Here is a 27953-nt window from a genome sequence, read left to right as displayed (position 1 = left end):
TACAAAAAGTACCATAGAATTCCAAAGAGTGAAAAGGACACAAGGAATCATCAAGTAAGCAAAAAGGTGGTGAAGGAGCTCATTCACTGTGGTCAATGATGTTGCTGTGTTCAGAAACTGTGTATGGTGCAGTTTTGTATACTGCAAACTCTTGCTCCAGATACGTACTGAGATACTGTCTAGTTCAAGTCCCTGCAGCTTATAGGATTGTTTATTGTAGGAATCAATTGCAGATCATGAATACTTTGGACTTGTCGTCACTTATGGTGACAGAATTATCCAGCTCTATTAGGTTATTTCTGTCATCCTTGATTACTGGAGTCTCCTCAGGCGTTTGAAGTGTTTGTGGCAGGTTCCTCCAACTGATGTCCATATCTTTGAATGCATGGAGCAAAAACACACCTAAAATTATTGTAAGGAATCCACATACTGTTCCGATAATGTTCACGACAGACATGGCGACCCACTCCTTAAACAGGATGACAGAAGTGGCAATGACAATGGTGGTAAATAACACATAGTAGATGGGGAAAACCATGGAGGTGTTGAAAATGTCCAGAGCCTTATTGAGGTAGTTAATTTGGGTGGTAATAGAGGCCACCAACGTGATGACAAGGATCCAAGTTAGTGGATGCCGCAGAACTGGACGGTGAGCAAAAAAGCCCTTGATGGCAATGCCCAGGCCTTTGACAGAAGAGACTGAAAAGGCCCCAATCACAGAGCAGATGGTGAGGTAGACAAGAATATTAGTTTGGCCATAACGTGGTGCTAGGAAGATAATCAGAATCAGGCAGATCCCAAGAAGAATAGCAGCATAAACAAGGAAACCTGAAAGGTAAGAAAAGATCAGGAGGTAATCTGTCTGTGGCAAATCAGTCAACCAACAGGATTAGTTCAATACATGTCAGAGCTTGACATGATGATGCCATTCAAACACATAGGACTATAAGAACATAAGAACAGCCCCACTGGATCAGGCCATAGGCCCATCTAGTTCAGCTTCCTGTATCTCACAGCGGCCCACCAAATGCCCCAGGGAGCACACCAGATAACAAGAGACCTCATCCTGGTGCCCTCCCTTGCATCTGGCATTCTGACATAACCCATTTCTAAAATCAGGAGGTTGCACATACACATCATGGCTTGTAACCCGTAATGGATTTTTCCTCCAGAAACTTGTCCAATCCCCTTTTAAAGGCGTCCAGGCCAGACGCCATCACCACATTCTGTGGCAAGGAGTTCCATAGATCAACCACATGCTGAGTAAAGAAATATTTTCTTTTGTCTGTCCTAACTCTTCCAACACTCAATTTTAGTGGATGTCCCCTGGTTCTGGTGTTATGTGAGAGTGTAAAGAGCATCTCTCTATCCACTCTGTCCATCCCCTGCATAATTTTGTATGTCTCAGTCATGTCCCTCCTCAGACGCCTCTTTTCTAGGCTGAAGAGGCCCAAATGCTGTAGCCTTTCCTCATAAGGAAGATGCCCCAGCCCAGTAATCATCTTAGTCACTCTCTTTTGCACCTTTTCCATTTCCACTATGTCTTTTTTGAAATGCGGCGACCAGAACTGGACACAATACTCCAGGTGTGGCCTTACCATCGATTTGTACAACGGCATTATAATATTAGCCGTTTTGTTCTCAATACCTTTTCTAATGATCCCAACTATAGAATTGGCCTTCTTTACTGCCGCTGCACATTGGGTCGACACTTTCATCAACCTGTCCACCACCACCCCAAGTTCTCTCTCCTGATCTGTCACAGACAGCCCAGAACCCATTAGCCTGTGAAGTTTTGATTTTTTGCCCCAATGTGCATGACCTTACACTTACTGACATTGAAGTTCATCTGCCATTTTGCTGCCCATTCTGCCAGTCTGGAGAGATCCTTCTGGAGCTCCTCACAATCACTTCTGTTCTTCACCACTCGGAAAAATTTGGTGTCGTCTGCAAACTTTGCCACCTCACTGCTCAATCCTGTCTCCAGGTCATTTATGAAGAGGTTGAAGAGCACCAGTCCCAGGACAGATCCTTGGGGCACACCGCTTTTCACCTCTCTCCATTGTGAAAATTGCCCATTGACACCCACTCTCTGTTTCCTGGTCTTCAACCAATTCCCAATCCATGAGAGGACCTGTCTTCTAATTCCCTGACTGTGTTTTTTTACTAGCCTTTGGTGAGGGACCGTGTCAAATGCCTTCTGAAAGTCCAGATATATAATGTCTACAGGTTCTCCCGCATCCATATGCCTGTTGACCTTTTCAAAGAATTCTATAAGGTTCGTGAGGCAAGACTTACCCTTACAGAAGCCATGCTGATTCTCCTTCAGCAAGGCCTGTTCGTCTATGTGTTTTGAGATGCTATCTTTGATGAGGCATTCCACAATCTTACCCGGTATAGATGTTAGGCTGACTGGCCTATAGTTTCCCAGGTCCCCCCTCTTTCCCTTTTTAAAGATAGGTGTGACAATTGCTATCCTCCAATCTTCTGGCACCCTGGCCGTTTTGAGGGACAAGTTGCATATTTTAGTCAAGAGATCAGCAACTTCATTCTTCAATTCCTTAATAACTCTTGGGTGGATGCCATCAGGGCCAGGTGACTTATTTATCTTTAATTTGTCAATTAAGACTGAAACATCTTCTTTTTTAACTATCTGACTTAATTCCTTGGTCAGGAGGGGCCGTTCGGGCAGTGGTATCTGCCTGAGGTCTTCTGCCATGAAGACAGGTGCAAAGAACTAATTTAATTTCTCTGCCATCTCTACGTCTCATTTTAGAGAAGCAGCTGATAAAATGCGTCTGGCATTCTGAGGTAAAATTAGGTTTTCAGCCAAAAAGCAACACTTTTAAACATTTGATGCCCTGCCCTCATGATTACCTGGTTCTTTCAGCTTAGAAGCCATTTCATTTAGAGTGGTGACCTCCTCTTCCTCAGGAGCATGAATCACGAGAACTGTACTACCCACAATGCTGAGCAGGCAACCTAGTTTGCCTAAGAGATTGAGCCGTTCTCCAAGCAGATAGGAAGACAAAATTGCACTGCACAGAATAGAGAAAGAAAAGGAAACTGCTTTGAGATGATACATTTAGAGAAACCAGATCAGAGGCAAAATGGCAAAAATCATAGAAGCAAAGTAAAAACACAATTATAGATGTTTGGAAACTTCCTTTCAGAGAAGAAAGAAAAAAGTTCAGAAGTATATACAGTATTTTGAGATTTCAAATAGGAAGTAACTTTCTAACTGAACACTGTCTCTACTAGGAGAGCTACAGCCTTCACCCCTAAATACATTCCAGTAATATGATTGATTACATTTTGATGGTAGTGTATTCCAAGAAAAAGGGAACAACTCTCTATTTTAAGAATAGAAAAAAGTGTAAAAATAATACACAGTGTATATCTCTAAATCAGTGGTTCCCAACCTGGGATATGTGTACCCCCAGGGGGTACTTGCCAGGACCTTTAGGGATACTAAAAAAAGAATTAAATAATGGTAAGGAAAGGCAGGTCTGTATTATAATGTCTCACGGGGCTGGCAAGGCAGGAAGGAAGGCAGTTAGCTGGCTGCAAGTATCCCACCAACTGCTACTTGTGGGTCATCAAATTGTGTATTACCAGATATGGATCAGTAGTTGAAAACATAAATATAAAATAACAGCATTTATATTAATCACAAACACTTTCTAATATGAGGGGTACAATTTATGGGAATGGGCTGCCAAGGGGTTCACAAGAGAAAAAATGTTGGGAGCCACTGCTCTAAATGAATGCTGGATAGCAAGTCATCCCAATGTCAAAAAGAACCATAGTAAGCTTGGCCATGTGCAAAATGCAGGGCTGAAATAAATCTCCAGCTGTCTGTTTATCAGGAGAATGTCATCAAGGCATTTTTCTGTTTGCATGGCAAACTTCATTCCTACCATCCGGAGGACTTGAGACTCAAAATAAATATGGGAGGACAAAGGAGAAATGGGAAGAAATTACCTTATGAGCACACTCAGTGCGCCGAGTGGAGTAACAATAGTTGCAGCTGCAAAGGCATAAGCAGCAAAGTTGGCAGCTTCTCCTCCACCCACTGAGCAAAGAGAGCAAGAATAAAAAAAAAGTTTAATTGCAAGAAGTATCAGTCCTGTTCAGTTGTCTTGCTAGCTTTGTCTGCATTCCATACCATGAGTTTGGCCCACTTAAAAAGAGCATTAAAACCCAGAGACCAAAGCTAAGAAAGGGGAAATTTGGGGAGGGCTTCACACTCTCCAGTTCTCCTCCTCCCTCACAGAACAGCAGAAAATTGATTTTCTGTGGCAGTGCTCCAAGCAATGGTGAAAGCATCTGAAAGACGTTTCCATTTCATCTTAATCACACAGATGCATTCCATGCCATTCTCAGCCGTTATGAGAAGTCCAACAGTTTTATTTGGCCTATGTGGATATCAGCAATGTAGGAAGTAGCTCTTTGTTTGTGCACGCCCCAATGAACACTCGAGACAACTTGAGCTAGGAGAAAGGGCCACTTTATTACCAAGTAATATATTATCGGAGAGGCAGAGAGAGACCTGCAGATGCAGGGGCAGCAAAGCACCTGTGGTGCGGAGGCCGGACCCTCGGAAGGCACCAGAATCGTATCTGTCCCCCAAGTTGGGCATGCACCCGACTCCAAGCCAGGCCCCATTACAGGCGGCGCAGCTTATCCAGGTCTTCACCCCGTGAAGGGGTGAGGCAGCCGGACTGCAAGCAATGCCACCTCAAGCCGCTGAGCCTCTGAGGTGGCCCTGCAGTCCCATTCAGGGACCCGTCCTAGCCCTCATGCCGCTGGGGCCCTGAGGACTGAAAATGGGTTCTGCCCTGCTTAAGCTGCCTGAAGGTGCACCCCAAAGTCTAGCTCACACCTTCTACCCCGCACCACCTGCCATAAAGTGACCAGGGATAGTAGGAAAGGGGAACCCTTTAACCCCCGGCAGTCTGGGGTAGGTGAAAAACTGCCTGCCAATCTTGGCAGATAGCAGAAAATTCCTACCCGGCCCCAAACGGCGACCAGTAAAAACTCAGACTGCTCTAGGGATGGGCGGGTGGGAGTCAGCACCGTGCCCACATGCAAAAGCGGAAGAGGGCCAGGCGCTGGTGCCCTAAGAACCCTCTGGGCCCACCCAGCTCCCAGTCCCTATCCAATACCCTTTCAGGGGAGGAGGCTCTTGTGTTCCCGGCCGACAAAACAAAGCTTGATCCCGCTTCACACTTTGCGGGATCGGCATACAGAACGGGGAAACGAATAGGTATCATATTGTCTTGGATCATGAAGGTTAAGCATTTGAGCAAGTATAAATCAAGGCCGGTGCAAATTATCATACTTACTGGTAAGCAAACCAGCCCACCACAACCAGTCCTTTAGGTAGCCATGACCTCCATCCCCTGGAAAAGCAAAACACACACATTTCAAGATCATTAAAAAGAAAAAGAAAAAAAAAGGAAAAATGCATACAGTCTAAATTAAGATAAAAAGAGCAAATAGCTAGATTGCATGACTGGTTGAAAATAATCTAGGAATTTGAACTTGTTTCACACACAACAAAGAGTGGGGCTATTGACCTGACTTAAAACAGGGCCAGATTAATTCATGGCTCTGGGTTGGGCAGGGAGAAGGCGGAAGAGAGGCATTCCGAGGTGGGGGGAGGGTGGGTGGCCCCAGGGGTGGGTGGGTGAGGATGCAAGGCTGGAACCCAGAAGTTATGCCGGATCCCAATCCTCATTCCCAGGTAGCTTCAAGCAGCTTCAAGATGCTCTGCTCTCCTTGGACTTGTGTCAGAATGCCTCGGTCCATATTGATAATGATGATAGTTAATCTATTCTAACAACATCTTTAAATAATCCAATCTAACAATTTTTTAACTTGTTCAGAGATTGAGTCTCATACCCCCATCATTTGGTTCCCCTCCCCCAAGGAGTACGGCCACCCCTGATTAAGAATCCGTGCTCTACAAGCTTTGAGTGTGGGAAGCTGGCTAACAATGAGCTCACCGATCAGTCTGTGTAGCCAAGCATTGCTCACACAAACTCAAACAGGTTTCCAAGTTTTCAAGTGGAGCAATTTGCAGTTCTGACCACTGATCCTTTTATAATTGGATATGCTACAGGTGAACGTGGGACCTTACTCATGTTCTGTTGGGTTATAGATTTTCTATTCCGAATGCTTCCACCTCAAGTGCTAACTCAAATGTTACAGCTTCAGATAACATGGAACCTTTGTGTTGGTCACACACTACAATAATGATACATGAGATTTTGCTCCTCAGACATGTAAAATGACACTAGACTAACATCAGTATGCATCTGTCATGCAGTAAACAACCCACCCACACATGCAATTGTGAAACTATGTGATCTAGATATAGGTTTCATACTCAGTCCTCTGAAGAAGTATCTCCTTGCAGAACACTGTAACATGAGATGAGATTTTAAGTGCAAACATAAGCTGATGGTTCCTCATGTAGAGAAACTGCAGAGAAAATACCCGAGGACATTCCACAATCAAATCCAACAAGCTTTTAAAAGAAAGCCCACCAGTAAGGAGACAAGGAAAAGTAGTCTGGTGTCAGTTCCACCATGTCAGATGCTCTGGTGGAAAGTATGTGTCAACTGTTTTTGAAGGAGGAACAAGGAAGCCTTAAAAGAATTCATCCACCTTAGGAAGAGGCCATTTTACAAGCATTTGCTTTTGTCTTATCTTGTCCCATGTCTCTAGTGTCTCCCAAAAGGAGGTGCTTCCGTTCTTAGATACATGCAGCAGAGGGGTATAATTGAATTCCATGGTGGTTGTAAAACCTGTAGCAATTTTTTCCTACTCCCTGAGCCTCATAAGTAACCATCTGATCCCTTGAGGTAATTCATACAACAAATGATCTAATTTACATGTCCTTTGCTGAGGTTGTAGATTGTAAAGAAAAAAATGTTTGTGAGGTTAGCTACACCTCTGACTTGTCTAATACAGTACTATTTGTTTAGCAATACTGCATACTATTTATTTAGCAACGCTGTGTTAATATTGCATAGCCACTGCGAACAGGGCAAAGAATCACCTTTAAAGACGTGGCTGTTTTATAGTTAGCTGAGGGAGAGCAAATGCCTCTGTTCACTGACTGACAATGGAGTCCTTGTGAATATCTGGTTTTTAACATGCATAGCCTAAGGCTGCAATTCTATTTTTCTTACAGTCTATAGTAGTAAGTTTCATTACACTCAACTGTGTTTTCTTCTGAGTAGCAATGCACCTAGATTGTGCTGAGTCAGATAACACAATCTCTCTTTTTCCCCCATCAAGAGCCTTAACGAAAATCTATTAAACACATGCCAACAATTCAGGGCCAAATCCTATCAAATTTTCCAGCACCAGTGCAGCTATACTAATAGGGCATGCATGGCATCCTGCAGCGAGCGGGCAATCATGGAGGCCTATTCCATGTAAGGGAACATTTGTTTCCTTTCCTCGAGGCTGCATTGCAGCTGGGCTGGCAATGGAAAGTTGGATAGCATTGGGCCCTCAGTCCCTTCCAGACCAAGTGGACAAGAGGTACCTTTGAAAATAGGGCCTCTTTTAGGGTGCAATCCTAACCAACTTTCTAGCACTGGCATAGCTATGCCAGTGGGGCATGTGCTGCATCCTGCAGTTGAGGGGTAGTCATGGAGGCCTCCTGAAGGTAGGGCAATGTTTGTTCTCTTACCTCGGAGTTACATTGCCCTTACGTCAGTGCTGGAAAATTAGTTAGGATTGCAGCCTTATATTTAGCTGCAACCGTAACTGGTGATCCTAAATGGCTGCTGCTGATTTCTTCCTTGTGCTCCTTTTTCAAATGTGAGCCCCTCTGGGACAGGAAAGCGTCTTCTCATCCCTTTTGCTACGTACACTGCTCTGACAACAATTTGCTGAGAAGCAGAACAATATTAACAATGATAATAATATCAATAAATTTCATAAAAAATGAGGAGCTCACTCATATGACTATCTACTTAGCGACTTGTATCACCAGAGATAGTTAAATCACATTAACTGATAGCCAACTGAACACAGGTTTATCATTACATTCACTGTCATGTATCAAATGTATCCACAGGTCATCTCACTCACTGTTTCCACATCATGCATTTTTCATCAGCCTCATTTTTCAGTGTTATGAACTGCAAGAACAGAAGTGTCTATTTTTCAGTTTATAACACTGAAAAATGCAGCCAGTGAAAAGTGTGTGATGCGGAAATACTGGGTGAGATTATCAGTGGCTATATATCAATGCCCTGATTCCCTCCCAGTGTTGTAATGGAAGCAGAAAAGGTCACATATTGCAATGTATTGTAACAGACCAGGAAGCTCCACCTATCAGTGCATGTCTGACTCATAGGAATGTTAACATGCAAGAAAGAGGGAGGTAGCATATACCATGGCAACAGCTCCAGCAGGAGAACCTAGATGGAGAGATTAGATGGGTAGATATGGGGTGGAACAGCCTTGTCCCAAACTCATGGCCCTGTAAGAGCTGTAGTTCTCTGTGGCTAAACAGGGGCTTAGATTCCATAGGCTGAGTTAGCTCACACACGCATGTCCACCATATCATGGTTTACTATTTATTTATGCCACACTTTTCCCAAAGGGGCATACAAATTAATAGACCAACTTTAACTGACAAATTCACTGTCAGAAGCCAGATCTCATTTTGCAGGGATTACAAAAAGTAATATTATTGGAAAGGCAGCAATACAACTGTTGTGCTAGGTTTCAGTTATAATGAATTTGTTCAAGGAGGCTTGACGCTTGAAGGCTTGTAGGGCCAAAGATAGTTTGGAAATATGTATAATCAGGATAAAACCCACAAGCGTGGTGAAATAGCTCAGTTGCAGAATAACTGCCAAAACCACAGGTTGAGAAAAGGGGACAGATGTTTATCAGAACTCCTAGTGACCAGAAATGTTATACTTCTCTCTGTCAGCATGAAAAAATGTAGTCTCAGGAGCCCAGTCCTGAACTCTTTAGTGCTGGCAGTAGGATGGTATTGCTGGTGCTGGATGTTGTAAACATGTTGTAAAGCATGTTCATGACACCCTCCATGTAGGGACCGATGGTGCCAGCCCAGTGCCAATCAGTACTGAGCCCAGCACAGGACAGATGCCCGGAGCGAGGGAAGAGCTCCAGGCAGCAGTAAAGTTCATCAGGGTGGGGGCAGGTGGGCTTGAGGCATTCCAGGATGGGGACTGGGCGGCGGCAGTGGCGTAGCTAATGATCATGTAGCACGGTGCCAAGTTCAAAATGTTGCCCCAGAAGTGATGTCACAACCAGAAGTGACATCACGCCCGGGCTTTTTAAAAAGTGAAAATGGGGAGGAAACCACCTGCTCCCCCCAGCAGCTCACCACTCACTTGCTCTGCTTCCTCCCCCCAGTCAGTGGCATAGCTAAGGCATATATCTGCTACCTGGTGTCAAAGAAGATTATGCAGCCCCCCCCCCCACATGACAAAATCAAATTTAATTAAGTAAATAAATAAAAAGTTATTGGTTCCATGCTGTATCATAATAACATCTCATTGGCACTCAGAACAATCAGTCCCATAGGTCAGTTTGGAGTTAAGCAAATCACTTTCTATTCCACAAGGCAGTTGTGTTTTCATTTTCTGCTTAATTGGCCATAACTTTTGATAGAATACAGATATTCCAGTTCAGTTTGTTGCACTGCATTCTGCATTAAATTACCTTTCCAACGATATGTAACATGATGGTATTATTCATACATACCCAAGATTTTCATAATTTTGGTCACTAGTGTCAAGCTCAGCTTGTTGCCCCCCCTAAAGCTTGATGCCCTGTGCCACTGCTATCCCCTGCACCTCCTTAGCTACGCCACTGGGTGGCAGGAGCACAAGGCGAGGGGGAGGAACTGAGGCAGGAAGGGAGTGGGACCAGCAGTGCCCTGCTACGCCAGATCCAATGCTCCTTGTTGGATCCAAGTTGGAGATGAAATAGCCAAGTTGATCACTTGGAAATCTGTGGGGTTTGTTGAAATAAGTCACGGGTGTCCAAAGTTTTTGGCAGGAGAGCCACATCGTCTCTCTGACACTGTGGCAGGGGCCGGGGGGGGGGGAAAGAATTAATTTACATTTAAAATTTGAGTAAATTTACATAAGTTTATGTAAATGACTATATTAAAGATGAACTTACATGAATGAACGAAGGTCTTGCAATAGCTCAAGGCCTACAAAAGGCCTTGCACAAAGCAAGGCTAGCCTTTCCTTTGCTGCCACTACTGCATCACAGACATGAAACAACAAGCAGTGGAGGGAACCCTCATCCCACAGCTCACATGAGAGGTCAAACAGTCACCCTCACACTGAGAGCAGTTGCGTTGGGCCAGTGTGGGCTCCAACAAATCTCTGGAGGGCCAGAGGCTCATTGGAGACTGGGGGTTCCCTGAGGGCCGCATTGAGAGGCCTCAAGGGCTGCAAGTGGCCCCAGGGCCTGGGTTTGGGCACCCCTGAAATAAGTAATTTTGTTTAGTTGCTGTTTTTCCTGAGCAAACGTGGACTACAGTTTTGAAATCCTGGTTGACTCACTGAACAATTAATCCTTTTCTAATCTTCTGAAACGATTCTGGAACAATTACTCATAGTTCCAGAATCATTACAGAAGATTAGAAAAGGAAGAGTAACTGAGATTTTATTGTTCATTAGCTTATCAAATACTGGCATCAGTCTTTCAGAAAAAAACCCTCTATCCATACTTCCCTAGCCAATGAAATCATACCTGCTCTGGTGCCTCCTTTCTCCACCAATCGTCGCAGTCCTTTCTTCTTGAGGATGACACTGCTGCCAATGAGGAAGCTTGAGAAGACAGCCAAGGCCAAGCCAATGAAGAAGCCATATTTGTCTTCTACTGTCACTGTCCAGTTTGTGTCCAGAGTGAGATTCTTGTGGAATGAGACTGCTGAGCTGACGTTCCCAATCACTTGGCAGATAGCCTGATGAGACAGGCAAGTCAGAGTCAGCAATGAACCTTGGAAGACAAGGAGGAGAAAAGCAGGAAAAATGGAAATTAATGGATAGCTTGCAAGCCTCAATCTAATATGTCACCTCTCAACATGATTTAAATTATTTTCTTCTTCTTTCCTATTTCTATTTTCTTCTTCTTTTTCTATTTCTTTTCTAAGCTATGCTCCCCTCACCTCTGGAGGCTTTTCTAACTGCAGGGCTCAGAATGGCCATTGCGGCCAACACACACATACACAACTTCCAGTTTCCTGAGGGAAACCAGAAGTGAGGTTTTTATGCATTATAAGGCATTCTGAGGCCTGGAGAAGCCCAGAAACCGGAAGTTGCATTTATTTTTGACTGAAATTGTCATTCTGAGCTTCACAGAGTCTGCGGGCAGATGCACGGAGCTTCCGTGGTGCTCAGAAAAGCCTCAGGAGATGAGGGGAACACAGCTCCCCTCGCTCTGAAAGCTTTGGGTAGGGAAGCACGGGATCAACTACGGATTGCCATATATGCGATCTGTCGCTGATCGGAACGTCACTAAATGACATTCACCTGAATACGCTATTTTAGCTTTACACAGACTCTGAAATGCAACCCTTGCATAAGATTCAAACCAACTGAATGCATTAATTTTTTTTTCCTGTACTCCTAAATATGGTTAGTTATACTGAAACGGCCTGAACATAAGTCTGTGTTGGATTGCTAAATTGCTAAAAATGCTATTGTTTTTAGCAAGAAATCAACCATCATTTACACCCTCCAACCCTTTATTTCTTCATCTTTAGAGTTGCCACCTTCTTCCCTTTTTACTCTGGTGCTTTTAACAGCTTCATGTTAATAGAAAGTTCAATAGATGATGATGATGATGATGATAATAATAATAATAATAATAATAATGCAATATTTGCAGTTATTTGTAACAAAGAAATGGAGAAAGGAATTGAAACATGCTACATTTCTCCTCCTCAAATCAAAGAAGGCTCTGTCAGAAAAGGAGGAGGATGGATCTTTGCTCATCCTGGTGAGGCACATGAAAAGAACTTCAATCTCTTCCCATGCTAGAGCACTGCACTTTTAACAGCTGCATGGCAACCAGAAATTCATCTTGAGAAGCTCTCCCCACCATACTGTGAACTGGGAAAGATGAACCTGCTGGGTTTTATCTGTCAGACAGCAATCAAGACATGGCAACCCTGATAGGACCTAACTGATAGATGACAACTGTTACCCCGCGCATGCCCAATCTTGTCTAATCTTGAAAGCTAAGCAGGGTCAGGCCTGGTTAGTACTTGGATGGGAGATTGCCTGGGAAAACCAGGTGCTGTAGGCTTATACCATAGTCTTTCGAGACTGAAGGTTGCCAACCAACTGATAGATGACATTGTACCCAGAGGTGTCCCTAAGCTTTATGTCACCTGATGCAAGAGCTCATTGCACCACCCCCATGATGGACCTCCTTCCATATCAGACCATACAGAACAAATTACAACATCATACTCACAACATAAATGCAGTGGCATCACTAGGGTAGGTGTTACCCCCATTAACTTTATTTTTTTATTTGTTTCGTAGAATCATAGAGCTGGAAGGTACCTAATAGGTCATCTAGTCCAGCCCCCTGCCTGTAGCAAGAAATCCTCCTAGACCATCTTTATTTTATTTTTATCTTTAGTTTAGTTTAATGCACAACAGTACAGGTCACCCAACAGATCAGTAACCAACAAAAAACCAGTGGCCATCTTGATGACACTTACACAACTGAATAAGAATTCTAGTATTAGCTCTGATACACGGAAATGAGAGCTGACTCATACTAACATCTTATTGGTTCTCCACTATGTCATAAAAACACCTCATTGGCTCGAGGTGCAATCAGTCTCATTGGTCAGATTTGAGATACAGAAATTTACTTTTTCTTACAGAAAGCAGTTGTATTTATTTTTCTGGGTAATTACCATAACATTTGATAGAATACAGATAATTCAATAGGGTTTGTTTCATTACATTCTGCATGACACTACCTTTCCAATTATACAATTATTCATACATACATATTATGTATGTATGACACTACCTTTCCAATTATACAACTATTCATACATACATATTATGTATGAATAAATACAATTATTCATAAATAAATATTTTCCAAAAGGTCTCCAAAATTTTGGCCACTCCCTTAGTATTACTCCCTTGAGGGTGTCACTTGGTGTGTTCTGCACCCTCTACCCCTCCCTAATGATACCACTGCAGTCATCTATACATCTATTTTGTATAGATTGTACATCTATTTTGTATAGTATTGCATCTATACAATAGCACTGTATCTGTACAATAAAAGCAAACACAATCAGTAAAGGATGGAATAGCACAAGGAATGCTAAAAAACTGGCTCCTTAAACATGAAGGGTTCTCGGGCTCTCTTTCCCTAGTGAAGTAACTGAGAGGATCCTCTGATCTACTAAAGCCACATGAAACAAGAAGGTGAAAAAAGGGTATGAAAAGGGCTTCAAGCACTACAGTTTCATCCTATCCTTCCTTCAATGAGCTCTGAGGGGCACACATGGTTCTCCCTTCTCCTACACTGTGCTCATAAAAACCCTGTGTGATAGATGAGTTTAGGCTGGTCCAAGGTCACCTAGGGCCCATTCCTATCCAACTTTCCAGCACTGATGCAGCCGCAATGCAGCCCTGAGGTTAGGAAACAAACATTCCCTTTTTGGGAACAAACATTCCCCAAGGTAACTCCCGTACCTTGAGGAGGCCTCTGTGACTGCCCCTCCACTACAGGATGCAGCACACACCCTGTGAGCACAGCTGCATCTGCGCTGGGACTGGGCCCCTAGTTAACTTCATGGTCCATCACTCTAACCATTGACACCACACTGGCTCTAGATGATAGAAGGCACACAAGTGAATAACTCGGGGAAGAGGTGGGTGCAATAATAGCATCCAGTGATATGAGAGATACATTGAAGTTATTATTATTATTATTAACAGTATTTATATACCGCTTTTCAACAAAAAGTTCACAAAGCGGTTTACAGAGAAAAATCAAATAATTAATGGCTCCCTGTCCCAACAGGGCTCACAATCTAAAAAGACACCAGCAGGCAGCCACTAGAAAAGACACTGCTGGGGTGAGAAGGGCCAGTTACTCTCCCCCTGCTAAAAAAAGAGGAGCACCCACTTGAAAAAGTGCCTCTTACTCAGTTAGCAGAGGTTATGTGCCTGCAATTGACAGAGACATAACCTACTGGGTTATTATTAGGATGAGGAGATAATAAATTACTGCATTACCTCCTTTAATGCAAAGCAAAGCAGGTTATCATTCTAAAATACTAAAATTGAATGCTATATTGGGGGTAGCATTTTAGAATAGTTTCCCAGAAGGACACAGAGATTTTAGAAAAGTGAACACATCTAGATGTTGGCTCTTATTAATGCCAGAATGCTTTATTTTGTGTGTTCTATTATGCGGATTGTTATATTAGTATTGCTCAAGTTGATTTACATTTAATACTTATTCACTAACAAATGTCATTGCAAACTGCAAAACTGGAAAAACTTGATTTACCTAACCCCCTCCCTTGCTTGAAGTTGCAATCATCTCCTGTTGCGTGGATTGACAAGGAACTATACAGAAAGCCACTCTTGCTGAAGACACAGGTGAAAAGTCTAAGATCCTGCCTAGTGCTGTCTTAGTTGAGGACTCTACTCCCCTCTACATTTCCTCTTCCTCTAGGTCCCCCTCTTTGTCCTCATCTTCCTTTTCACTTCAGAGGGAGAGAGAAGGAGAAGGAAGGAGAAGGAGGAGCAGTGGAGGCAAGGAGGGGAACAGATTACCTCTGAAAATGCAAAATAAACTATTGAACAGCAGTTAAATAACTAAGTGAACCTTAAAGGTAAATGATTAACAAGCCACACAAATGAATAAAATTGTGACAGTGTAGGATAATAGAAATCAGACAACAGGCTAGACAGATCACTAGAAAAAAGAAAGAGGAAAATGAATTAAAATGTTGAGAAAAAAGAATCAAAATTCTCTCTGACACTCACTGAATGCATTTTGAAGGATTAAACACACAATTTGTTTTTAACTGGAAGGAAGGTGCATGCAAATCATGTTTGACAAGTTAAATATCAGTGGCAGTATCTTAGATGTGCCAGTCATTGTAGGCGAGGCAGTTACTGAGCCTGTGGTTTTCACACTCCAGGCATGCCTGAAATACTGACCCATTTACCTCGCACAAAACAATATCTTCCAAACAACATCATTATCTCTTGCAGAAGTTGTTGACTACTGTTCATCATGGTTGGCAACCTTCAGTCTCGAAAGACTATGGTATAAGCCTACAGCACCCAGTATTCCCAGGCGGTCTCCCATCCAAGTACTAACCAGGCCCAACTCTGCTTAGCTTCCAAGATCAGACACGATCGGGAGATAGTGTCTGTCCCCCTCTTCCTTTTCAATATAGTGAATAGAAAGAAAAGGGGGAACAGTGGAGGCAAGTAAGCAGGTGAAGATGGGTTACCCTCCACCTGAGGCAACCACTTTAGTGGGCCTGATGGAAGAGCCAGACCTGATATGAAGCATATAAAATCTCATAACTCAGGGATTGGTCAGGCATGGATAAGGATTTCTAAAGTGTAAAGCATGATCACAGTGGTAGAGGGCATGATGTCCATGCTGGGTTCAAGAATAGCTTGGACTCTGGCCTGCTGCATTAGGAAGAAGGGATGTTATTTAATTTTTTCATTTTTGAATGATGCAAAATGAAGGACCCTGAACAAAGTTACCTACTTTGCAGAAGACAGGTGCCTATGATTACCTACATCTAGCTTAGGACAGTCCATCATATGAATTATGGGGAACAAATGAGGAGAAGGTGAAGTGGATTGCCAGCTGACAACCCCGTCTCATTCCTTTAACAACAGCGGAATGTGCAGAAATCAGTAAGTGATGCTCTATGGAGATAAGCAGTTACCTGATCAACAAACCTGTGTTGTTAAAGGTGTAACTGCAAACTGCTTGAAAAGTTGGCAACCATAAGGAAAATACTGTCCATTCTAAACATTATTGCATGTATTAGCCACTAGATGTGTTTCAAGGTTAAATGATCCTTCTGCAAGAGCCAGCGCTCATAATATATACAAATGTGCACAAGACAAATGTCCTGAGCTGGCTCTTAAGAGTGATGTTATTGGTGCAGCAGTGATGAGGAGTCTTCTTACAGTTTGGTCTGGTGCCCCCGATATACCCTTTCTTCACTGATCCAGATCTTGCCTCCATAATCAATGGCCAGTACAGAATTCACACAAAACCAGGATTCAGGTCTAAATCCTATCCAATTTTCCAGAGCTGGTGCTGTTGTGCCAGTGGGGTGTGCACTGCTTCCTGTGGTGGAGGGGCAGTCACTGGGGCCTTTTCAAGGTATGGGAACATGTGTTCCATTACCACAGGGCTGCATTGTGGCTACACTGGAGCTGGAAAGTTGGGTAGGATTGGGTCCTCAGACAGTTAAGGTTCTAGTTTTTCTGAAGCCATGGTTAGAGTAAACCATGTTGTGGATGTTATGGTCAATCCTGGGTTCTTCTAAACCCAAATCAGAAGTAGAATTATTTCTCCTTCTTATGTGGAAGGGAAGAAGAAGGGTAGGTGCTAAAAAAGTATCCCTCCCCTCAGGACATCACAGGAAGGCAAAATTGAATCTGGTTTTGTGCAACGTCTGAAATGGCCAAATGTCCTGGTAGCTTCTAAACTGACTACTACCATAATGCATGCCATGTGGGGTTGCCTTTAAAGACAGTTCAGAAACTTCAGCTGACCAACTGCAGATAGGAGAATTCCGTGTAGGCTGCTAGGTCCAAATAATACTGGCCCTAAGAGATCAATGTTAATTGGCTACATGTTTGTGTATTTAGTTATGCAGGGGGGGGGGTGCATATCTGCGGTTTGACTTAACCACTGATGCAGGAGGGCCCCCCACACCCCCTGCACCCTCTGAAGACAAGGGGAGCACTGCTCCCCTCACCTCCAGAGGGTCTTCTGAGCAGTGCAGAGCACTTTGCCGAACAGCCATTCTGAGCCCCACAGAGGCCGCAGGCAGCTACAATTGCCTCTGCAGGGCTCAGAAGACCTTTGGAAGGCAAGGGGAGCAAAGCTCCTCTCATCTCCAGAGGGCGGAGGTGTCCCAGTATCTGCAGTTTCAGCTAACCACAGGGATTACAGAACAGAACCCCCACAGATACTGGAGCACGCCTGTATAGTTAAAGGTCTTGTGCCCTGCTCTTTAGCCAGCTAGAGAGTTTGCAAACCTTTTAGAGCTTACATAAATCAGGATCAGTCAGGTCTCGCCTTGGATGGGTGACTGGAAGCCACTGGCTAGAGACAGAGGAATCTGTACTGGCAAGAAATGATTAGCATCTTGAGAACCAGCCTGAGACATGTTTTGCAGCTGCCTGTGGAAGCTTGGAAAGTGCAAGAGCTGTGCAGCCAAGATAACAATTGCACTATGAAGGGAGACATCTGGAGAAATGGAGGACCTTATGAGTTTCTTTCATAAAGTAGCACTTGTAAAAAACCTATTTGAAAAATAATTGGTTTATGGTCAGCCTGCTGACGTAAACCACCTTGACAGTTCAATCCTGAGCTTCCTGGTACATGGGGCTGCAGTGGTGCTGAAAATGGCTGCCACTGCATCCAGCACACCCTAGGCAGCCGCTGCCGCCACTTTGGGAAAAGGGGACTTTCAACCCCTTCCCTGGGTAAAGCAAGTAACCCTGCAATGGGATTATTCTATTCTACAACAATCCCAAGGGTCAGCGTAGAATTTAGAGCCTCTGTGTCGGACGGACAGCCCGACACGAAGGCTCAGGATCCAGTGGAGCTTTGCTCCACCGGTCCCGCCTCCCTCCCACCCTGCTCCTTCCCCCCAGCATGCCTCCTCCCCACCCTCCCTCCTGGTGGTGCCACAATAACTAAAAGATCTCTTAAAAGCACAGGAGCCCTGTGAAGAAAAATGTTGGCAACTCTATACTCAAAATAAATAGGGCATGCCCCATTCCTAAAGCTGTTTAAATTCAGAATGAAAAGTTTACTGAGAATTTACTGAGAAAAACGATAACATCAGTTACCTTTTACCAGATCAAGAAGGAAAAAAATGGGGCTACACTGCAAAAGCAGTAATTCAAATGTGGCGTGGCACTGAGACACTGGCACTTTGCCTGATACAGAGTAGTCTTTGTGAGACTACAAACAAAAAGTGGATTCTTATCTCCACCATACACACAATGGCCTAATGTCATGTAGCCTTTTCCTTCCTCAAAGATTGACAATAAAGCCAACATCCTCAAAAGCAAGGCTCCTAGAACAAGAAAAGAGAGGGGAGAGCATGGAGGCCTGTTATGGCCACCCTGGCTTGGAAGCTTTAACTCTTCCACATTCTATGAGAAGATATTAAAACACACACACATACACACTTAATTTCAAAGCATGTATAATGTGGGGTGGAAGGGGACTGGTCTTGGAATTTCCAGGGCAGTATACATTTAAAAAAAAAAATCACTTCCAAAACAAATAATAAAGCAAAAATAACAAATATGGTATATAATTAGAAAGCATGATTTAAAGCACTATCCAGTGCATGTTTACTCAAAAGCAAGTCCCTCTTCCAACAGAACTTATGCCCTTAAAGTTGTACTTGGCACTGCAGCCTTAATTATAGCCCTGATATATGACCTATATGTAGTGTATACAACTGAATTCAGTTTAGATAGTGGAACCTGGACGCCACACTGTGAAGCACAAGGCTGAGAGGACATCTCTCACTGTTTCTCTTACTGGCTGCATGTCTTCACTCACACTGTTTCTGAAGTAGGTTTTACAATTAGTAGATTAGTTGATGAAATGCAACAGGCAGACAAAACTACCAGCAGGCAGATCTGGTCTGCCAGGCCCCAGGCAGGTCCATTGTCAATCCCCAGCCACCACAAAAGGATCCTGTCTCACACCATATAGTGTTATTCCTGACAGGGTCAGCTGCCAAGAACATTGACAGTGCGTCAGATGGTGCCAAAGGTGCTACTGATGCTCACAGGAGCAGCATGAAAAAGTAAAGAAAAAGTCTCACTGACTCCACCTACCCAGAGCAACAAAGCTATTGAAATAAGGCAAGTACTTAGTCAAGGCTGACTTATCCAACTTTCCGACTGCCATTTCCCTATCACAGCTCCTGAGCCTGAGGATTAGGCTCCAATTAAAACATCCAATTAAACCACATTCTTTGGGTGATAACTGATTTTGTCTCCTTTGTCTCTTTGAACCCCACAGGCCATCCCACCTACAGTACAAACCACGCCTCCACAGATGGATGCCTCCCAACCCTAGGGCTTTCCCATGACTTTTGTTGTTGCACAACAACTTTTATTGTTGCACAGATGTGCTCTAGGGTTTCCCCAAAGCCGGTTTCATTCCTTTTAACATACACTCAGGCCGTCTGATCTGTACATTCATTTGCCTTTTCATCTTGTTAATTTCTTCTCTACTAATTGCACCCCAAGAACTAACCTGCACTACTCAAGCTGTGGGTGTTTTCAAACACCCACAGCTTAGTTACATGACTGTATCCTCCTCTCCAGCCCAACTATCCCTATGACCTCAACAGGCAACTTTCACAATAGCACCCATCTTTATCCAAGAAGCAAAGGGAACAAAAAGCCCTGTAGCATCTAACAGCATATGCTTGTACAGGCTATAACTGAGGTTGTTTTTCTTTTTTGGTTGAAAACATAAAAACACAAAACACTGCCTTTTGGTGTTAAAATGTCCAAATAAAAACACAAAAACATTGCGTTTTGGTCCACAAGATATTTTCCAGAAATTAAAACAGATTACTTTTCCAGTTAGGAATAGTACTGTGGCTGCATCTGCTGATACTATATCATCTACCTAGTACAAAGCAATTATCATTTAAAATTATAAATTTGTTAAATGCACCCTTGGAATAAAAACACATAACACCACAATTTGCTATTTTAATCAAGAGATTTTGGGGAAAACATCACCCCCCCAAAAAAACACACACCCTTGCTATAACTTATGTCATCAGATGCCTTTGATGAAGTAGGCTCCAATCAATCAAGAGGGCTAAAGCTGCTTTGGGGGGGATTTGTTTAGTGCGGAATCAGTGATAGAGGAAAGCATTAACCCCTCTTGTCATCTGACATGGTCCCACACCAAATTAGCTCTCCATAACTGTTTGGAGGCTCAGATGATCTCTTAGTCCAAGTCCTCCTTTATGCCCTTCTGTAAAAAATGGGCTTAAAGCAACGTGAAGTCTGGGCCTAGATAGATGCTACAATAAATAATGGTCTTTAATGGTCTTTAAGGTTGCAGTAGGGCCCTTCGTTGGTTTTGATTTTCAAAGGCTAATTTAAACACAGATTTGGGGCACTCAGGGGCAAAGGAATCAGAATAAAAAAGCCACCTTGTAGCAAACCAATTTGTCCTAATCTCAGCAGCAGCGCAACAGGGTGCAGAATTCACAGGTCACCTTCCTGGAATATGTTCTTGGCATCCCTTGACTGTCAACTTCCACTGGCCCTTGTATCTACCCAACCAGGAGTCTGCTGTGACTAACAAACACAGACAGTCCACATCGCAGTATGAAGCACTACAATGACCCCCACTGCAACTGAATAGTCCAGCGATTTTCAACCTTTTTCATCTCACAACACACTGACAAGGCATTAAAACTGTCAATGCAAACCATCAGTTTTTTGACCATCTACAAGACTCATCATGCTGCTGCTGGTAGGGTACTCACACCCCCAAATGGCCCTACTAATAAATTACCCTCCTCCAAAGTCCCATAGCACACCAGTGTACCACAGCATGGTGGTTGAAAATCGCTGGGCTAGTCTGTCTGTGGGCACAAGAGGTCTTCAGGAGGTCACCTCCACTGTCTTGCTTGTTCCTTGGTTTTTTGTCTTACCTGCTCGACTGTGTTGGGAATTACAGAACTGTTTGGCACCCCAGCGCTTCCTACTTGCTGTTCACCTCCCACATTTTCCTCGTGTCTCTGTCACTAAGGCTGGTTAACACCCCCAATCCAATTGCACCAGGGCCCTTTGGCCTGTATTGCACCAACGTCTATGGGACAAGGCAGGCAGAAGGAAACTCGCAGGAGAGACAATCCGTCCTTTGGTCAAGGCCCAAGGGTAACACTGTGACCTCCACCTTCAGTACTTCCACTCTGTTCTAGCAATCACTGCCTCAAACAGTCACAGAGTGCCTGTTGGAGGAAAAACTTGGGGGTTTCTCAGGGATAAGGACTGTGGAATCCAGGAGTGCTCCTAACAAGAACCATCCCCCCAGTCAAAGTAGCTGCCCCCTTTCCAGCTCTGCAGCATCTTCCCACGCAAACTTTCTCCAGCCACTTTCCATGGTCACCCGGGGGGGGGGGGGGTGAAGATAAGGTAAAGAGACACACTGTGGGAACTCATCCCAAGCAAGGAGAGAGTCCCACCAGCTTCTGCAAAGCCCCCACCCCCGGGAAGGGCAAAAAACTGGCGATGCGGGGTGGGTTAAGGAATGCGACCAGGGAGAAGTGGGGCAAGTGGTTCTCTGGGCGTGGCTGGTTTTTTTGGCAGGGACATGTGGTGGGTGGGGAGGCAGGTGAGGCAGTGCCTCCCCACCGGAATCCTTCGAAAAGCGCCGCTGCCGTGTGAGGCACCCAAGCGCCCACAACCCACGCGTGACTGTGGAGCGCGTGGTTGAGAAGTGCATGAGTTGTGGGTGCCTCCCACGGCGGCGGTGCTTTTCGAAGGACTCCGGTGGGGAGGCTCTGCCTCACCTGCCTCCCCACCCACCGCACGTCCCTGTTTTCTGGCTGCCCCTCCAGAGTCGAGCGCAAAAAACAAGAGGGGACTTGAAGGAGGCTGGCGAGCCCAAGCCCCAGGCGTGTCTACTCAGAAGTAAGCCCCGTGGCCTGAAGTCGGGCTTGCCGCCAGGAAAGTGGTCACAGCAGGGCGCTTGGAGCCCCAGAGCAGCCCAGCGCCTCCCGGACTCACCGTTGGCGCAGCTGCTGTTCAGCCGCAGAGGCTCCGAGAGCTCCATGCGCGCGCGCCCGGCCGCCTTCCAAGGCTCGGAGGGCTCAGCGCATCGCCGGGCAGCAGAGGCGGAGCTGGCAGCAAGAGCCAGAAGCGGGCGACGGGGGGCCTCGGAGCGCCTCTCTGCTGCTGCCGCTGCCGCTGCCGCTGCTCTTTCGTCAGCCTCGCCTCTGCTCACCTCGCCCCGCTCCGTACTAGGCGGGAAAGTCGCCCTCCGCAGCCAACGCGGAGGTGCCACCTGCCCCAGCCGGATGCGCCGCTCCTCCTCCTTCCCGCCCCAACGAGTGCTCAGCTCAGCCCTGGAGCCTCCTGTTTGGCCAGAGCAGAGCACCCCAGGCCAAACACCCGCTCCCCAGCCCGGCTTGCCTTGCACATGTGCACACTCCAGAGATGGACCCCAGAGGCCAGATGTCCTGGTGTCAGGAGATGCATGGGATGCATAACTCTTCAAGGGCTCTGCCTCATGTTTATTCCACAACAGTGTTTCTCTGCCAGCGGTACCTGCGCCACCAGTGGTACTTGAGGTGGTATCTGGTGATACCAGCAGGACCCCTGGACCCCTGCCGCCTGGCAGCCAGACCAGGAACATGGCACAAGAAATAGCAGCAGGAGGCTTGGCTCAGCAGGCAGAGCTCCAAAGGATGCTTTTCCACACTTGAGAAAGCCTTCCAGTCCATCCTGAGCCTCTTCATGGTGTTTGGGGTGGCCTCCTAACCCAGAAGTTGTTGTTGTTGTTAATTTATATCCCGCCTTTTTGCCCCATGGGCACACAAGGCGGCTTACAACAATAAAATACAAAAATAGCAATTAAAAACAGTAATTAAAACAGATGCACATAATTACAAAATCTAAAAACAAGCCCCGTGGATTCTAATATAAAAGAGAAAAAAGAGAGAAAAAAAGCCAGCCAGCCTGCCAGCAATTAAAAGCTTTTTGAAATAAAAAGGTCTTCGGTCCACGCCAAAATATTAACAGAGAGGGAGCAGTTCTCAATTCTAAGGGAAAGGTATTCCAGAGTTCGGGGGCTACCACCGAGACGGCCCTCTTCCTGGCCGCCACCCCTCTCACCTCTCTTGGTCAAAAGGCCCCCCCCAGATGATCTAAGAGCAGGGGCAGGATTATAAGGAAGGAGGTGGTCCCTCAAATACCCCGGACCCGAGCCATAAAGGGCTTTAAAAGTCAAAACTAGCACCTTGAATTGGGCCCGGAACAGAACCGGCAGCCAGTGTAGTCGCCGAAGCAACGGCTCGAGAGAGTCAAACCGACGTGCCCCGGCAACCACACGAGCAGCCGCATTGTGTACTAATTGTACGAGGGTCGCCCAGAAAGTAATGCACCACATTTTTTTTTCTCAGCCTACAGTAATGGTACGAATGCGAAATTTTAGATATACATTATTTGAATTTTCAGGAGTGCACACACAAATTTTTGGTTTCTTCAGACAGATAGCATAGCTGCAGCAGTGTTTCAAAATGGCGTCTGTAAGTGATGTACGTTACAAGCAGCGTGTCGTCATTGAATTTCTCACTGCAGAGAAAGAAACTGTTGGGAACATTCACAAATGTTTGTGTACAGTTTATGGAGAATCTGCAGTCGACAGAAGTACGGTTAGTCGCTGGGCACAGAAGGTGAGGCCATTAGAAGGCAGTTTGGCAGAGCTCCAAGATTTGCAGCATTTGGGGCGGCCATCCACGGCTGTCACACCTGACAAGACGCAGCTTGCTGATGTGCTCATTCGCGAGGACCGACGCATAATGACTAGGCAGTTGGTGCTGAAGCTGTCAATCAGCAAAGGAAGTGTGGATGCAATCATCCGTGCTCTTGATTATTCAAAAGTGTGTGCACGCATGGGTTCCACGCTGTCTTACAGTGGACCACAAATCTCTCAGAAAAAACATTTCTTCTGAGTTGCTGAAACATTTTGAAGATGAGGGGGAAGCGTTCTTGTCCAGGACTGTGACAGGTGATGAAACCTGGGTTCACCATTTTGAGCCCGAAACAAAGCAACAGTTGATGGAATGGCATCATCCTCAATCTCCACAGAAGAAAAAATTCAAAGCAACTGCTTCCGCCGGTAAGGTCATGATCACTGTGTTTTGGGACTGTGAGGGTGTCATACTCATTGATGTGATGCCAAGAGGCAGCACCATTAATTCTGAAGCTTATGTGAAGACATTAACCAAACTCAAGAAGCGCTTCCAGCGACTTCGGCGCCATAACAACCCAGGTGAATGTTTGATTCAACATGATAATGCTCGGCCTCACACAAGTTTGAGGACTTCGGAACACATCACTAAACAGGGTTGGACTGTGTTACCCCATCCACCCTACAGCCCTGACCTAGCTCCCTCAGACGTCCACTTGTTTGGGCCATTAAAGGATTCCATTCACGGAAGACATTTTGAGGATGACGAAGAGGTGATTCGCACAGTGCAAAAATGGCTTCGTGACCAGAACAAGGAGTGGTACCGACAGGGCATACATGCCCTTGTGTCTCGCTGGAGGAAGGCCATAGAACTGGATGGAGATTACGTGGAAAAATAGGGAGAGTAGAAGAAACATCATTCTTTCTTGTGTGTAAGTTTCATTGTGTTCAATAAATAATTGTTGAAGAAAAAAAATGTGGTGCATTACTTTCTGGGCGACCCTCGTAATTTCCGGACCGTCTTCAAGGGCAGCCCCACGTAGAGCATATTGCAATAATCTAATCTAGATGTCACTAGGGCATGGGTTACTGTGGCCAGGTCCGCGCAGCTCAGGTACGTCACCAGTTACTTCCAGTGGTACTTCAAATAGGTGGACCATGTGAAGTGGCACGGCAGAGAACAAAAGTTGAGAATCTGCACAATGTGAGGTGTCAGAGCACACCATTTATGTGCCACACCTTGTCTTTCCTGAAAGTCCGTCTAACCTTACTTTCTCCTGGGGATCACTCCACCCCAGCCATGGGGACATACCCCATGGATGTCACACACACACGACGCAAGGACAGGGTGACCAGATGTCATAATCACAAAAGATGACAAGAACATAAGAATAGCCCTGCTGGATCAGGCCCAGGGTCCATCTTGTCCAGCTTCCTATATCTCACAGTGGCCCACTGATGCCTCAGGGAGCACACACAAGACAACAAGATACTTGCAGCTCTCTGCCACCTCCGTGCATCTAGCATTCTATTTACACTCACGCACCCCAGTGAAGACACTAGATTGCAATTGGGTTTAACTTGTGCTACTTCATTAAACACAGTGACCAATTTTTAATGTATGAAACCTACTGAATATACCTTCACTCCCTTGCCAGTCTGGGGTAGGCTATCCACGGCCAATTTGGATGACAGAAAAAAATTCCTACCCAGCCCTCATAATGAGTGACCAGCTAATCTCACACTGTACATACCCATCATGGCTTGTAACCTGTAATGGAGTTTGCCCTCCAGAAATCTGTGGAATCCTGTTTTAAAGGCATCTAGGCTGGATGCCATCACCACATCCTGTGGCAAGGATTCCACAGACTAATTGCATGCTGGGTAAAGAAATATTTTCTTTTGTGTACCCTAACTCTTCCAACACTCAGTTTTAGTGGATGTCCCCTGATTCTGGTGTTGTGTGAGAGGGAAAAGAGCTATCCACTCTTATCAATCCCCTGCATAATTTTGTATGTCTCAATCATATCCCCCATCAGGCACCTCTTTTTGAGACTGAAGAACCTTAGTGCTGCAGCCTTTCCTCATAAGGGAGGTGCCTCAGCCAAGTAATCATTTTGGTAGTTCTCTTCGACACCTTTTCTAGTTCAACTATGTCCTTTTTTAAGATGTGGGGACAAGAACAAAACACCCCAAGGTACTCCAAAATGTAGGACATCCTAGAAAAATGTAGGACATGACAAAATAAAAGCTAAAAAGACTCGTATATAGATTTTGTGTGGTTAAATTAATCACTTTATTACATATAATTTCTTAATTACAAGAAGGCTATGTGCTGCTTGCAGGGACCCACTCACAGGGAAAAGGAGGACATTTCTTTTCCAGTACACAAGACTAAAAAAGAGGACCAAGTCCTGGAGAAAGAGGATGTCTGGTCACCTTGCGCAAGGATACCACAGCATCCCCACCTCCTACTACAGGAGCTAGAGTGGCATAAGCAGCAGAGACAAAGGCAAAGAATGGCTAGGAACTTCTGCACCCAAGGCTCACGCCTCCTTATCCCACTGGCTTGCACACACATCCAAGCCTGAATGCTCTTCTAAAGTATTCAGAGCAAGAGCAGAAATATACCTCCCTCAGAAGCTGGCAGCCATGCCAAACAAGCACGCAAGTCTCTCCATGGCAAGGGTCCACTTGGGGGCATCCACCAGCTGGAAGGAGCCCTTATGGCTGGGGATGGACTGGAACAAGTCAGAAGGGGGGGGGGTGTCAACAGCACTCAGGCAAGGCAGAGTGGAGGTTACTCACTGCACAAAGGCACAGGCTAGGAGCCAGGCAAGATAGGCTTGAGCTCAGTCAAGGGATGTGGCAAGGATTCAGCTGGTATTCATTGCAGAGCCTTCCGGCCAGGCTTGCATATTAATAAGCCTGAATAGTTATTAGCAATGGTGACTATAGGTAACAAATGGTGACTACAGGAGCAGCCCTGTAATTGAAATTCTTTAACTGAAGAGATCAGGAATTGAACCCTTATCACAGAACTGTGGAGCACTGTACAGAATGCTATATATTGTCCTCAGATCTTCCTGGCCTACAAACTTGCTCTCCTACAAATGGAAGCAGGTGATAAATATTTAGTGTTTTCATGGCCCTAAAGGGGAAAAAAATAGCATTCATTTTCTTCCCTTTTCACTGGCCATATTGCATGGTTTGTCTGGGCCATCTGTCATTTATGAATTCAAGCAGATTATATGTTCCAGATACCAAAACATTATAAGAAATTTTTTTTTTCTTTGATCCTTTCAAATGGGAAGGGAATTTGTGTACCACTTAAAGGCACAGTAAAATGGGAAAAGAGATATAGGTATTCAAGCTATGACGGACTTCTCAAACAGCTCATTTTAAGGACCCATCAACCCTCCCCCCCAGCCCTCTCCATAAAACTCTACAGGACATTGGCCTTGTAACAATGCAGGCACTCTTGAAATACTGGTTTGCAAACAGTGTTCTGTCAGACTGAGGTAATTGCAAGAATCTGGAGTGTAGGTTAACACCAGTTTATGGCCCAAATACATTTTCTGGGATGCTCTTTTGTTGGCCTGGGAGACGACACAGAACAATTTATGTGTACCACAAATCTAATATTATCACAACAAGATAGAGCATCCATGCTTGCTATCTTCTTGATATTGGTCTGTAAACCCCATAAGGGACCATTGTTGAAACACCTTTTTGATAAATGTAACCAGAGGCTTCAGGAACAGATATTACTATTTTAGAGAAAACAAAAAGATTGGTTTTATTTTCCCCGATAAATATTATCTGCTTGCTTTGGAAAAATGAATGAGCCCGCTTGTTTTCCAGATGGTGTATATTGAGGGCCCAGATTGATCCAACTTTCCAGCACCGGTGCAGCTGCAATGGAACCCTGAGGTCAGAAAACAAATGTTCCCTTACCTTGAGGAGGCCTCCATGACTGCTCCTCTACCACAAGATGCAGTGCCCGCCCTGCTGGCGCTGCTACATTGGCACTGGAAAGTTGGATAGGATTGGGGCCTTAGTCATCTAGTAAACAGAAAATTAGCAGGAGCTGATTCAATACTTCTGTTGCACCAGGTCCACTATGCTTAGGAAGATGTGAATAGTTGCATGAGTAGATTCATCTTCAACAGGGTAAAAAAGGCCATATCCCT

At 44.9% G+C, this 27953-nt stretch overlaps 1 protein-coding gene across 1 annotated transcript; it reads right to left on the bottom strand.

Moving 5' to 3' along the window:
• Window positions 1-223: 223 nt before the first annotated feature.
• On the bottom strand, window positions 224-22704 carry NIPAL4 (NIPA like domain containing 4). The gene is made up of 6 exons (XM_066612938.1): window positions 22077-22704; window positions 10774-11022; window positions 5349-5405; window positions 3985-4075; window positions 2878-3038; window positions 224-828 (listed from the first exon to the last, which is right to left on the bottom strand). The coding sequence occupies exons 1-6, from the start codon at window positions 22702-22704 to the stop codon at window positions 224-226; spliced, it is 1791 nt and encodes a 596-aa protein (XP_066469035.1).
• Window positions 22705-27953: the final 5249 nt, after the last annotated feature.

The sequence above is a fragment of the Tiliqua scincoides genome, chromosome 2 (assembly GCF_035046505.1).
Source record: "Tiliqua scincoides isolate rTilSci1 chromosome 2, rTilSci1.hap2, whole genome shotgun sequence".
Classification (NCBI taxonomy): domain Eukaryota; kingdom Metazoa; phylum Chordata; class Lepidosauria; order Squamata; family Scincidae; genus Tiliqua; species Tiliqua scincoides.
Note: the sequence above shows the minus strand (reverse complement) of the source record. Positions and strands in the feature narration are given on the sequence as shown.